Source organism: Cylas formicarius, unplaced genomic scaffold (genome assembly GCF_029955315.1).
Source record: "Cylas formicarius isolate icCylForm1 unplaced genomic scaffold, icCylForm1.1 PGA_scaffold_9__14_contigs__length_23061073, whole genome shotgun sequence".
Taxonomy (NCBI): Eukaryota; Metazoa; Arthropoda; class Insecta; order Coleoptera; family Brentidae; genus Cylas; species Cylas formicarius.
In genome coordinates, this window is record NW_026844365.1 from 5,659,635 (window position 1) to 5,673,273 (window position 13,639).

Sequence of the window (13,639 nt, forward strand, 5' to 3'; positions counted from 1 at the left end):
GCATTTTGGATCAGCCAAATCTTGGCGATATAAAATGACTAAATTCCACTCGGATGGTCGTCTATCCTCTATAATGTAAAAATATATAAATATACCCACACCATAACGTTCCAACTGCCACGCATTCATTTAAAACCACAGTTTATAGTATAATACCTACAATGCGTCACTGACCGATCTTTGTACTCTCAATAGAATAAAAGAAGAAGACCGAAAAGCATTAGTAATTTTCGTAGATAATGTCTTCAGCGCATGTGTCTGAATTTCCCACGTTCAGTAACTTAATCAGCTATCTGCACACTTAACTTGTTTCCTTTCAATATTAAGTGGGACCTGGGCTCATTTTGACGAAATACTATGGAAAAATTGACACATCTAGACTAACGAGCTCTCAGCTTCGTAATTCGTAGTTCCATGTCGCAAGGTTTTATGGGCTCTACGCAATGGCAGGTATTATTTGTATAAAATTTAAATAGTATATTATGCAACAAGTGCGGTAAACGGCATTTGACTCAAGAGTTTATTTGACACAAGCGGAGCGAGTTTTTAATAAACGAGTGAGTTAAAAAGTTAAATTTAAAACAATTTCGTACGCTGGCGGAATTGCCTAATGTTGAATAAAAGTAAATGAAAAAATAACGAATTAAAAAAGGGGTCAACCGGAACACCTAATCGTAACAGCATTTATTTAAAAATAAAATTCACATTAAAATTACATACAATTACAATAACAATAAAATATTGTGTTAAACGTAAAAGTAAAATTTCAAAAATACATAGTATATAAAAATATTTTTTAGACAATGGAATAAAGCATAACATGCGTTAGACAACGTTTGTACAAAGGTTATAAGTAAAAAAAAAACATTAAAATTTTTCTCAAACAATGATAGACCTAAAAAATCAAATGAAATCCCGATCTTGGCACCCTTATCATTACAAAAATAAATCAACCTATTAAGGCACTTATGCGAAGCATGAAACGCTGTAAGTTAAACGATGCTGCGCTGGGTCATGAAGCACCGCCCACTTTTTAAGACGCATTAGTAAAGAAAATAAGTTGTGACGCAGTACAAAATCACTAATAAATAAATAATTTTTTAATTTTATTATTTCTAAAATTGGCAAGAACGCTAGAGAAATCTAAAATTCCAAAAGTAGTCCACCTCCCAAAGTGGAATAGTAAATTTCTTTAAGTGTCTGTTGGTTGAAATCACTATCAACTTTGTTTTTTTTTTTAATCACTTATGGTTAGAAGCGATGCTATAATTTTGGAACCTGCGTTGATAATACAGGTTTTAAGTTGATCATATTATTCATCATTGTCGTAAGTTTGTCATTTGTCATACTTGCCATTTCAATATCAACAGGAAATCTTCCAATCTGGGCACGAGATATATCCCACACTACCATTTATAAAAGCTGTTATACATCCAATTAGACCGGCAGACCATATTGTCATGCGTTCAAATACGAATGACGCGATGATTGGGTTTAGCTTTGTCACATATCTTGCAACTGTGATATGTGCGTGTAAAGAAAGCTTACGAGAGTTTCTCAAATCGTGAATAGTTAGTATTGACTTGTATAGGATTTGCTATTTTAATTTAATGTGTCATTTGCCTTCAGACTCAGAACTCAAGTCCAATTATTGAATTGATTAGACACAATACATATTGCATCTAAAAGTGTCTTTTTCTACTCCATACTCTAAAATACCCAATTATGCACGTTTCACAGTGAGAAATGATTACACCACGAAAATGGACTATAGTTAAAATATATAACAATCACTGTTTGACAAGTATGAGTTATTACAAATGTTTCAAGTTCCCTCACTGTTAATCATTTCAGTTCTTACATAAACTATGTGGCTCATCACTGGACCGTAATGCTGAGCGAACTGAATTTTCATGTTCCCTCTAAGGCCCGTGTTTCAGCTAGGAACCTCAAAAACCATTTTTTTAATTGAAGCTCCTCGTAATCAGTTGATAGAATTATTTAATAATTTCTGTAATGATTTTCTGTCTTAGTCGTTTAGTTTACCACATTAATTAACCATACATTTTTGTTAGAGTGAATATGAGGTGCATTATGTGCTTTTACCAGTATTTTTGCTAAACAATAAAGGTAATAATACTTATTATTATTCACTGTAGGGAGTCGCTTCGGGCTTTTTTTAGAAAAAAACAAAGTTGGTGATGGTTTGGGGAAAATGAAACGTTGGGACTGAAATTCCACATATTCTGCGTACAAAGTTTTAAAAACCTGACAACGTTCTGGCCGACAATTTTCAAACACCAAGTTATGGCAGTCACAGCGAAATCGAACCGATTTTTAGTGACTTTCCTAACCATTTTGATCCGTTTTTTTATTTTTAACCTGTTCTGTGGTTTAATTTATCAATGTGGTGTGTGTGAAGCTCTATAACTATTAGACGATGCAAAATGCAAAATACAAAGGATTTTATTATATTTTTGTTTTCTAACTTTTTTTTATTAAAAAATTGGATGGTTCGGAAAAAAATCGAGAGATCAAATTTGTTTAAAATTGAATGAAGATTTCAAAAACTATATTTCATTCATACCCGGTATTATAATAAAAAAAAAATAGTTTTTGCTGCAATAATTTCGCAACATCCTGTACAAGGGACCATTATGTTACCTCCCACCCCCCCACCAACTAATTAAAAAAAAAAGTTGTATGGTTTAAATGTATAAAAATCATAATGTTTCAAATCAAAGTTTTACTTTTTTAAATCGGACGCGCTGTATATTATTTCATTGAACGAAAGGACCTTTAATACCAATTTCATAAATACATACCAACTTTAGAAAAATATATAAATTCCACCCTTTTAAATTTACCAAACTTCAGCAGATCAGAGCTTCCAATTTAACAATATATAACATTGACGTATCATGCATTTTCGGCACACCCTTTATATAAATACACATGTAATGTTAAGTATACACATTAAACCTTATAACTTTTCCATTTCACTTTTTGTCTAAAATGTACAATAAAAAGACTATGGGGGGGGGGGGGGGTAACGTTTACAATGAATAACTAAGTACATACAGGGTGTCCCACGACATTACTACCATAACTTGGGAGTGTGTTGCTGGGGTGACTTCAAGTTAAACATGTCAAATGAACATATATATACCAGGGGTGGCCAACTTGATTGGACCCAATATCTCTTGATCACTAACGAGACCCTGTGCGATCTACCAATTACATACCTACTTCTAGAAATGTTAAACAGCATGGTTCAGTACACAATCATGTAGCATTTTTTTATTTTATTAAGAGAAAAAACAGAAATGTGAAAATTATACATACTAACTACTTATTTACATATTATATTAGTGTGAGCATTGCGCCTGAGTATCTTCCACTAGTTTAGCATAATCAGGTTTGTAGTTGGAGATTGCCAGCCTTAAAGAATCCAATGTATGAGCGTCTGTCAAGCGAGAACGGTGTTTACTTTTTGTTTGCTTTAAGTAGGAAAATGGCGACTCACATAAATATGTTGAACCAAAACACGAATGAAGTTGATCAACACATTTCTTCAAATTTGGATACTTTTCGTTAGAAACCAATACCCAGAAATCTTGTCCTGAGGATGACCTTGCTTTAAGAAATATGTCGCAGCGCAGAGTAAGAATTTCGTTTTCTAAATACCGTGACGGAACAGCAATTGAAAAATTACACAAGATGATGCGTCCAGCAGTAGGTGATTACGTGGAGCAGTCTGGTCTACGCATTTATATTTTTTGCCTTGCCACGATCGACTGAACTAACACACGCGATCGACCTGTTGGCCACCCCTGATATATACAACCTGTACGGCTGGTTCGAATAATATGGTAGTTTAAACGTTTCTTAACTGACAGCGTTTGGACTCTACGCGAGCACAATGATTCCGGCTGTCCTTGCAATACCTATTTCTATATACATTATTGTCATGTGATGTATGGTGACAAATCACATCAGTGGCATCAAACTCCATTTCGAATAAAATTTGCTTTGTAAACTCAATGTAAATCGTTTAGTTTTGGCAAATTTTAAACATTGTAAACTGATTTTTGAATTCCGGAAAGGAAGAAAAAGTGTTACAGTGTTAAGACCGCCCACATTTTGGTGTTTATCTTAATTGCACTATTCACTTCATAAATCTAAGGTATACTCGCTATACTCAATTTTGGTGCTTAGAATATAATATACAAAACCAGAAGTGCAAGATTCCTTATTATAACTGATTTGTGGACGAAATGCGAGATACTTCCAATCTGGACTGTAAAACTGGCAGCAACTTGTCAGTTTTATATGTACCGTAAAACTTGGTGAGTTTGTGACACGACGCTAACCATCAACTGATTATTAGTCATATAGTGACTATCGTTCTGCAAGCACGTTTTTTCTTAAATTTGAGTTTTTTGTGATACTTTGTCGAGTACAGAACAAACGATAACAAACATTCAGACCTTGGCGTATACATAGGGAGACCTGATAAGCTGGTGGATTGCGAAGTTATAAACCAGTTCTTTGACAATCTGCAGACTGAGTTGCAGGATGTTGTTCCGGCCAATATATGGAATCATGGTGAAAGGAATCTGGATGATGAAGTGAAGAGTGCTTATGAAACGTGGCACAAAATATCCGGAGCAACTCAAAAATCCACCAAAGCATGTACTTCCCTGATGCTAGCTGGAAATGCGGCAGTAGAGATTGCTTCAGTTTATGTAGCATGTATGTATGCGACTAGATCAGTGGTTGACGATGATGATGATAAAGGTTGGAAATTATGTTATCATACGCTATGAAGGCAATTTTTTTCCTGACGTGGTCACTCTCCTTGGAAGGAAGGAAAATGAGGTTTGTCTTAATGGCCTGACAGAAAGGACAAATCTCGAAGGAGTTTTCTGTTCAGAACAAAATCAATAAGTCATTGCAAATCTCGTCTCGTAGACAAATATTTCATTGCATTTCAATGTTTTTTGGTAAAAATAATTATTTAATGTGCTGTAAGTTTCAAATTATTTGGTTTTGCCTGTTTAGTAGTAAAAACCCTGTTGAGTGGGGTCAAATTGTGACAAGAATTTTTGTGAGTATTTTTTTTGTTAATTTTAAGAGTTGAGATTCTGTGTAGCCTCATTTCTTAAGCGTCAGATATTTTATTTCTATAAAACGTAATTCCGTTATCGACAAAAATTGCCAAATCTATCACGAAGTCACCCCAGTTTCCGGTAAACATTATGCTTGTCCACCTCAACTCTTTTTAACCCACCATATACCAAACCAGATCTTTAACTATTCCGACTCTAGTAGTAGATTTGTGGACCTCGATCTGAGCCGCCCACTTCCAGCTTCACATGCCACCAAAACATAGTGCGCCCTCTGCGAATTGGTTAAGGCTTTGGTTACATTTGTTGAAGTTGAAAAACAAAAAGAATTTGTGAAAAATATTTTCGTCGGTTTTGTTAATATCCGGATGTATCCTAATAACTCCCATTATTTTTTTGACGTTTTAACTTTCACCGATTCGGAGCCGTTCGTGTCGCGCGAGTGTTTGTCGATATGCTTGATGAGAAGAAATTTCGAGTTGGCGGTGTAATTGCAAATATAACATATGTACCGTTGCCTGAAAGCGTCGTGCTTGAAAATATGCACTTTCAAGTTATCCTTGCGGGTCGCCTTAAACGGGCAGTGATAACAGTAAAAGTATTCCAATTCGTCGGGCTTCTTGTGTTTCAGCTCGTGCATCTGCGGGAGAAGTAATTTTCAACTTTGATCGGTTTGAACGCCCGTTTACTTACTCTTAAAGTATGCAATCGGTGCGTCTGATAATCGCAATGTTTGCACTTATAGCACGGCCCGTCTTTCCTGTCGTGCTTGCTTATCAAGTGCAGCTTTAATATGTTTTTGTTGTTGGTCTGGAACGCGCAATATTCACACTGAACTCTGCAAAAATCGATTCATACCGATTGACGGGTTTCGTGAATGACAGGTTCTTAATCATACATGACCCCAGATTTTTTGCTTTAATTTTAAACTCTATATCGATTTTAAATGATTCTGTAGTCCAAATAATATGGTCCCTGACTTAATGTCATTAAGCTTTTATAAGTTAAAGATATATTGGTCTATAGTTGCATCAAATACTTCATTTCATAAATAGTCGGTACCGTTTGTGATGGCATAGTCGACAATAAAATGCCAGACAGAATGATATAGAATGTTCATTTTGCGTCCACTTATACTTGTTCCGCCCTAAATGTTTATCTGTGGTGTAAGAGAGACAGATTCAGTTGTACTTGGCATCGTGCTCTAAAAATCGATGTTATTTTATGGTGCATGAAAGTTACAGTAAACTTTGGTAGATATCAAAATTTGTACTAGCAAGAACGTTTTCCAATGATGTTTTTCCAAATATCTCGCGCACCTTGTATAATTGTATAAGTCAGAAAATTGTAGCTTTCGACACAGCTTATGATACTGTTTCATTTATTTATTTATTAACCCAAAAGGCTAAACTAATATAATTATCTGGTAATTTTGACATTTTAATATACGAGTGGAAACAGGTAAAATACTTAAAATTCTTAAATTTCGTTAGAAAAATTAGGTAATGACAAAAACTTATTTTGAAATAAGCATGATATTGAATAAATTATATAACTTTAAAATCGATCGAAAGATATCGATAAATTGACGTATTTTTCTAAACGATTTTATATAAACATATGTAAACTGTACAGGGTGTCCAAATAGGGTGTCAAAGTAATATTTATTATTTGTTTTAGAAAAAATAAAATAATACGAAAGTTTTAGATGAAGAAACAATAAAAAATTGTTCTCTAATATTGGTGATTGGTGAATGTGGTCATAAATATGTGGGAAACCGAATTTATACAATAATTATAAATGGAACACGCTGTATATTATTGTAGGGTTGTTATGGTCTATACCGAGTGTTTTAGGATTTATTATTTATACCATGTGTTTAACACTCTTTATTTTTGACGCCATTTCCGACAGCTATATCATTCCAACAATTATATAAAGTAGTACAGTCATTTATTTTATACTTGTCTTGAAGTTAATTGGAATTTCTTATACCAGGCTAGTCAAAGTGAAAAAAATAATTTTTTTGAATCAATCCCTGTATATTAAACATCCATTAATTATCCCTTTCAATTTTATTAAGCACTTCCTATATATTTTTACGTACAAATTTTGTAAAATTATGAGAAAATATAGCCACGAAAAATAAAAATAAATAGTTACATTTTTAATTGTGTGGAAAAAAAATGTTTCCTTGCTTTCAATTAATTTATAAATTCTGCCTTTCATGAAGCCCAAAATATTAGAGAACTACGCGGAGAAAAATGTTGAATACAAAAGTTATAGAAACAATTTAAAAATTATCTTCAAATATACAGGGTGATTCGTAAATATGTGGGAAATCAAACTTATATATTTCTTAAAGGGAACACCCTGATATATTATGGCATTAATTATTCCCTTTTATAATCAATCACCCAATGCATGGTTGTTATGGTCTATATTGAGTGTTTTCGATTTTATTAATTATTTTTGTTTAAATCTCGGATTTTTTTGTTTTTTAGTTTATTTCAAACCTCTAAACAGTTAACAATAAAACTGGCCCCGAGGCCTTACAAAAACAGTAAAAGAAATAATAATAATTAATATATATTACTTATATTAATATAAGTTTATATTCTATTTTTTCTTATAAAGTCTTTAAGGTTATGATTTGTGCTGTAACTGTAACACTGTCCATTTCCAGTCAGTTTCACATTTGTTTTAATCAGTTTGTTTTGAATTAAATAAATTAATTTTGTTTGTTCAAGTATCTTAAGTTCACATATTTTTAAATAAGGTTAGTTTGTGTAGATTTCTTCACTAGACATATTCATTCCAAATATTACTTTATGCTTAATAATACACTTAAGCGCTTAATAAATTATTTTAACGCATGCTGTTATCTGAAAAAGTGATACTTATAATCTTTTGTGATTTTTTCACACGGTTTGAAAATTTTCAGTATCTTGGTCATAAAAGTGTGTACATCTAAAAAAATAGTAAGGTTCTGAAATAGACTTTAGTAATGAAATAGCTGCTAGGTAGACATTTGGCAACGTGGCATTATGCCAAACCCATTGGGCACAACCAGTTCATACTAAATTTCTTGAGTTTACATGTAATCTATCCAACTGACCTTTTTACCAAACACTAAATCATATTTACCTCTGGCTCAAATGCGTTTTCTTCATGTGAGCTTTCAATAAGGACTCAAACTTGGTGGTGTAGTTACAAACATTGCATTTCAAGTCTTCCACTTCGTCCAAGTTTCCGTGTCGCATCATATGATTGATAAAGCAAGTCTTGGAAAACACAGAGAAATCGCATTGGTTGCACTTGAAGGCCTTCTTCTTGTGGACACGATGTTTATGCTTTATCATTCTATTTCGAGACGAAAATCTAAAACACGGTCATTTTCTTGGCACAAATTCAAAATTTTTACTTTTTTATTGTGAGGAATAGTTACTAGGAATAAACGATTTGTGCCGAAATTAATAATTTCATTATCAATTTGTTTGTGACTTCTCAATGGGACAACGAAGATATGCGAAAACTTTTATCGTTAAACTTTTTAAAAATTTAATTTTTACGTTAATGTTTATTTAAAAAAAGTGAAAAATTGCTGTGATTAGGCAGGGTCATGTTGACGTCCGCTGGTGTTGTTTCTAAACTCTCAGTACTGCATTTGACTATGTTAAGTTCTACTCTTAATATTTTGAAGATAGCAGATTGAGATATATAAAAGACAGAACATTTTTTTAAAATATTTTTTTTACCAGAAAATCTCTCACGGTATCATGTAAACATTTCTTTTAGGAATCTTAATATGCAAAATATATATGTTTGTATCGCCACGCTTTTATATAACATCTTGGATAATTAACAACATCTTAAAATATTTTTCTTTTCATTTTATGTAGCACTTATTAAAATGTTTTTTCAAAATTATGATTAATAAGGGAGATACAGCAATTTTACGATAGCAACAATAATAATGAGTATATACACCAATACCTCTGCTTTAATTTTTATAAACTGATATACAAGCTGGCGCTCCATCTAGATCGAGATTTTGAAGAACCATAACTTTTTCGCCCCCGCAATACTTACTTTTTATTGCACACGTCGCACGACTCGTACTCCGAAAAACTGTGCACTTCCCTGATGTGCTTCGTGAGCGATGCCTTTTTTTTGAACTTCGAGTCGCACTGAGCGCAATGGAACCAATCGATTTGCTCCGCAGGGGTATGAACGCACAATATGTGAGATTTAAGGCCGTAGACGTCTATAAACTCGCACCGAGTCTGGTTCCGCAGTTTACATTTCCCGCATCCGTCCGGACATTTCTCGCAAACGAATTTCTGGTGAGACTCCAAAATGTGTCGGATCATCTCCGGCCTCGATTCCGTCCTGAAGTCGCACTGCTTGCATCTATTGGGGTAGTCGTGTTTCCGCATGTGCACCTTCATGAGTTTGTTTGTTATGGTCTCGAACGGACAGTGGGGACATTTTTGCTTGGGCCGATGCCTGTTGCTGCAAGAGAAGAGAAGTCAGCTTCTAGTGCTTCCGGGCCGTTGGTGCCTATCCAGTTTTCCCCTAGGTTTTCATCCAGATACCGAAGTAATATCCTGAGCGGGAGTGTCATATTGTCGCAACTGTTCTATCAACAGGTAAATTTTTAACGAGAATGGCTCTAGAAAAAAAATTGCCCCTCTAAAACTCCAATACTTCAAATTGGTCTCGGAAGAATCCCTCTCCCACATCAAATCCTAGGGAAAGTTTTTCAATGTACCAGTTACAAAAGTCCATTCTCCTACGAAATTCACTTTCATACAGGTTTTGGTTAGTTTTAGTTAGTTAAAACCATACTTTTCGAAATTTTTATTGCGCTGCCGTGAATTGTCCCAATAGTATGACTGACGTCGCGTAAACACATTGTTTGGTCCACTGCTACATAAGTTTCTGTTGGTCATTTTACTCACAATAAGATTTCTTTATTTTCAGGTTTTTGATGATTTTCATTTTTCAAACAATACTTTAACCAAGAAAAGTACTATTACCATATTTTCCAATTATTGTTTCAGTATAAGGTTTGAATTTAATCTGACTTTAAATTTAAATCACAAATATCTGCAAAAGTATGGGAGATACATAAAAACGTTTTATTATAAGAATTATTATAAATTGAATTTGGATTGATACAAATAGGGCTCTTAGAGGGGTTCCATTGAAAGTTTTCATGGAAAACCAACTCATAAAAATTACTACTTACTTTAGGTATCTCACTTATTGTTAATAAAGATAGAGAAATGTAGTTTTCGCAACGCTGCGCTACTTTTTCGAGGAGCAAAAGATGAGGCAAAAATAATTTTCAAAAGTTATCAAATAGTTTAAGTACCTCTTAAGCATGCTTAACTTATAAAGCTACAAAGTTTTATATTTGATCTTTCAGTATTATGGTAGAATTAAAGACAGTGTAATGAAATATATGAATAAACTGCCACAAAAAAATACCTTCTTTAACTAGGCAGGCATTTTTTTTAGAAAATGTATTTTAAGTTGTCTATTATAGTTGCTATTTAAATTGCTATTTAGATTGATTGATTTATTTCCTCCACAAAAACATTTTTTACTGTTTTTGAGCTTTTTGCTTCTGAAACTTAAAATTGTTTCAAAATGTTTCCATTTAGTGCAAAAAAAAAGACAAACTGGACCTGTCAAAAAATTCGTGTGGTGGCTCTTTAAAGCATCAAATAAATTATCAATTCTCATGCATATTATGCTTACACTATATGCTTCATAGCATATGTCTTTTTTTCATGTCGGTAACTGCAGTAGAGACAACTATATAAGCCATCTTCATCTATTTCCAATTCATGTTCTTGTACCCTAAAAAATACAAAAATACAAAATCAAAAATTGATAATAAATAAACGTGTAGATAAATTAATAATTAATAAATTATTGGTTGTTAAAAGTTTTGAACATTTTGGATTGTGTGTTACCAGCAATACAATTCAAAATAAGATGTTAAAAAAATAATCGGGTGGCCAATCTAGGACACTCGACCCTATTTTGAATTGTCCTAAAGATTTGGGATGAAAAAAATTATAACTAAAGCGCCTGAGAGAAAATGCAATTTTCAGGTCTTTTATTTTTATTTTTAAGCGTTTTGCTCTATCCCTTAAGGGGAAGTGGTGGCAGGCGTTTCAATATTTGAAAGTCCTTGAAGAATTTTTTTCACCGGCAAAACTTTTTTTTGACAGTGGAAGAAATTAATAAAAAATACGACGTTTGTGATTCTAATTTCAGGCATTAAACGAACAGCAATTCCTTGTTTACTTATTTTTGCTTTGTTATATTGCTAAAAAAAAATAATTAATTATGGAGTTCTTAGAATGCAAAAATTATATTTGAAATGTCAATAATAAGCATTTTGTCTTGGTCATTTTAGTTTTTTGTTTGTTTTCGAGGGAGCGTCAATAATGTCAATATATATGGGAGGTAAAAGCATTCTCCTTACACATCTTATCAATACATGAACAATCTGACATGACAATGATGACAACTCTTATTACTATTCTTGCCAGTATGAAAATTGTTAAAAATTTAAGTTTCATTCTCAATACCTTCCATCTTTTCCACTACTACAATTTTCCACTATATGGATGGAACACATCTTATTTATTTATACCACCTGTTGTGATTAACTTTTAAACAAATTGGATTATAATATCTATACAATTTTAAACTAAAAATACTCGATATTTTTTTATAGTTTGCTTTAAGACAGCACTTCCAAAAACAGACTAGTAATAGTAATTGTGTACTTAATACACAATAGCAAAACCAGAACTACCATGATTTAACCTTACCTGTTGGAGTTATGAGAAGTATAATTTAGGATTAACTGCTCAGATACAGGTTCCTTGACTAGCCGTCTCTTAGTAACTTCCTTCTCTTTTGCAACTGTTTTAACGACTTTTTGATTGGCCTCATTTACTTCAGCCAGAACTTCTTCTTTAGAAATAATATTAATTGAAGGCGTTATCAAGGACTTTGTCTCTATATTGTTGTCCAAGTTTTCACTGTCCACTAGATCATCTTCAGTAATTTCTTCTATCTCAACTTCTAACACCTCTTTTGGTTCAGCTTTGATACCTCCCAAGATATGAATGACGGACATGTTTTCGGATTTCTTAGCAAATGAACTCAAGTATCAACTGATTTTTGCATCATCCACAAACGTGATGAAAATAATTGCACCTGTTGCTGGCGATATCATGGACTTATGGTCCAGAAAACCAAAGTTATGTTCTAATTTTGCTTTGCTGTGCTATCGAAATGAATCAGATCTTAGGATCTCAATACATTTTGGATTAGTAGTAAAACCACAGTTTATGCTATTGTTAGATTGGACTCTCTCTCTCTCTCTCGCTCTATTACAATTAAAATGTCCATAAAGTCCGTTTCTACTAATTTTCACTTTATTAACAGATGTTAAATCAGCAACACTGCGCACAAATACTGAATGAGATTTACCTTCGAAAAAATTAAATCTCAATATCAACAACATACACGTTCCAATAACTACCCATGTCTTTAAGAAGAAGAGAACTCAATAGGAGGAACTTTAAAAAAGACGACTTAAACGTTGGTCATGGCGATCTTGGCCAATAGTAGAAAAAAAAAAGATTTGAACGCTGACGTGTGATTCCATTGGTGTTAGAATCTAATCACGTAATATTGGATTGTTGGATTCGGAACTTGAGTAGGCAAAATATTATATGCACAATTTGGGAAGAAAAGATCTTGATTAGTCTCCGACTATTTTCCCAACCCTTGCTTGGCTCGAGTGTCCTTGACTCGTAAGTATGGCCTACACCCTTGCATATGTCTTTCCTAGAGCAGACACCAGCGGATCTTTAGTCTCGTGGTAGTGAAAACAATACAAGTTATAGAGAAGCCTAGCATAAGAACCAGCGGTCATCAATTTTTAAAAAGAACTTAAGTAATATATTGTCAACAAGTAAAGTGCTTCTGATTTAAATTTTGTTTCGAATTTACAGTTAATGAAATTTTTGCTTTAGTTATTCTACCAATAATTAACAATACTTTAATGTATTATAAATGAACATTTTTTTTTATTGCTTACATCTTTTTTTAATTCTTTAATTTAATTTTTAATCGTGATCCTCTCAAATCAAGTAATATAACAGTTCCTTGGAAAGAGTAACACTGAAGCATTGTATGTTGGATGCCATTGTGCAAATAAACAATAAATATTATGCTATTAAAAAATGCAGCATTTATTTTTATTTAATTTCTTATTGTGTTTATAAGCATCAATGTACTTTGTTCTTTTCAATAAAAGCCTTATTAAATAAATCATGTATTTATTCATTCATATTTTTATATTGTGTTCATTATAGCTTCTGTGAACTTCAAAACGAGTTAATAAAAAAAAAGAAGACCGAAACGAATTGTCACTAATTTTCGTAAAGGGAATGATTTTCCGTGCTTAACT

At 32.9% G+C, this 13,639-nt stretch overlaps 1 protein-coding gene across 1 annotated transcript; it reads right to left on the reverse strand.

Annotated features, from left to right (window-relative positions):
• Positions 1-669: 669 nt before the first annotated feature.
• Positions 670-12,501, reverse strand: LOC132707874 (transcriptional repressor CTCF-like). Its single transcript, XM_060679873.1, has 6 exons — positions 11,988-12,501; positions 10,900-11,001; positions 9,223-9,645; positions 8,278-8,511; positions 5,823-5,967; positions 670-5,769 (listed from the first exon to the last, which is right to left on the reverse strand). Exons 1-6 carry the CDS (start codon positions 12,296-12,298, stop codon positions 5,518-5,520), a joined length of 1,467 nt encoding a protein of 488 aa, XP_060535856.1. The 5' UTR covers positions 12,299-12,501; the 3' UTR covers positions 670-5,517.
• Positions 12,502-13,639: the final 1,138 nt, after the last annotated feature.

What these genes read in the sequence shown, in the direction of transcription:
- LOC132707874 (XM_060679873.1), bottom strand. Translation starts at nt 12,298, where the DNA reads ATGTCCGTCATTCATATCTTGGGAGGTATCAAAGCTGAACCAAAAGAG. An exon ending in TATGCTATGAAGCATATAGT is followed by an intron (nt 9,646 to 10,899) that starts GTAAGCATAATA and finishes CTTCTCTTGCAG; the next exon opens with CAACAGGCATCGGCCCAAGC. An exon ending in TGCGACGTGTGCAATAAAAA is followed by an intron (nt 8,512 to 9,222) that starts GTAAGTATTGCG and finishes ACCGTGTTTTAG; the next exon opens with ATTTTCGTCTCGAAATAGAA.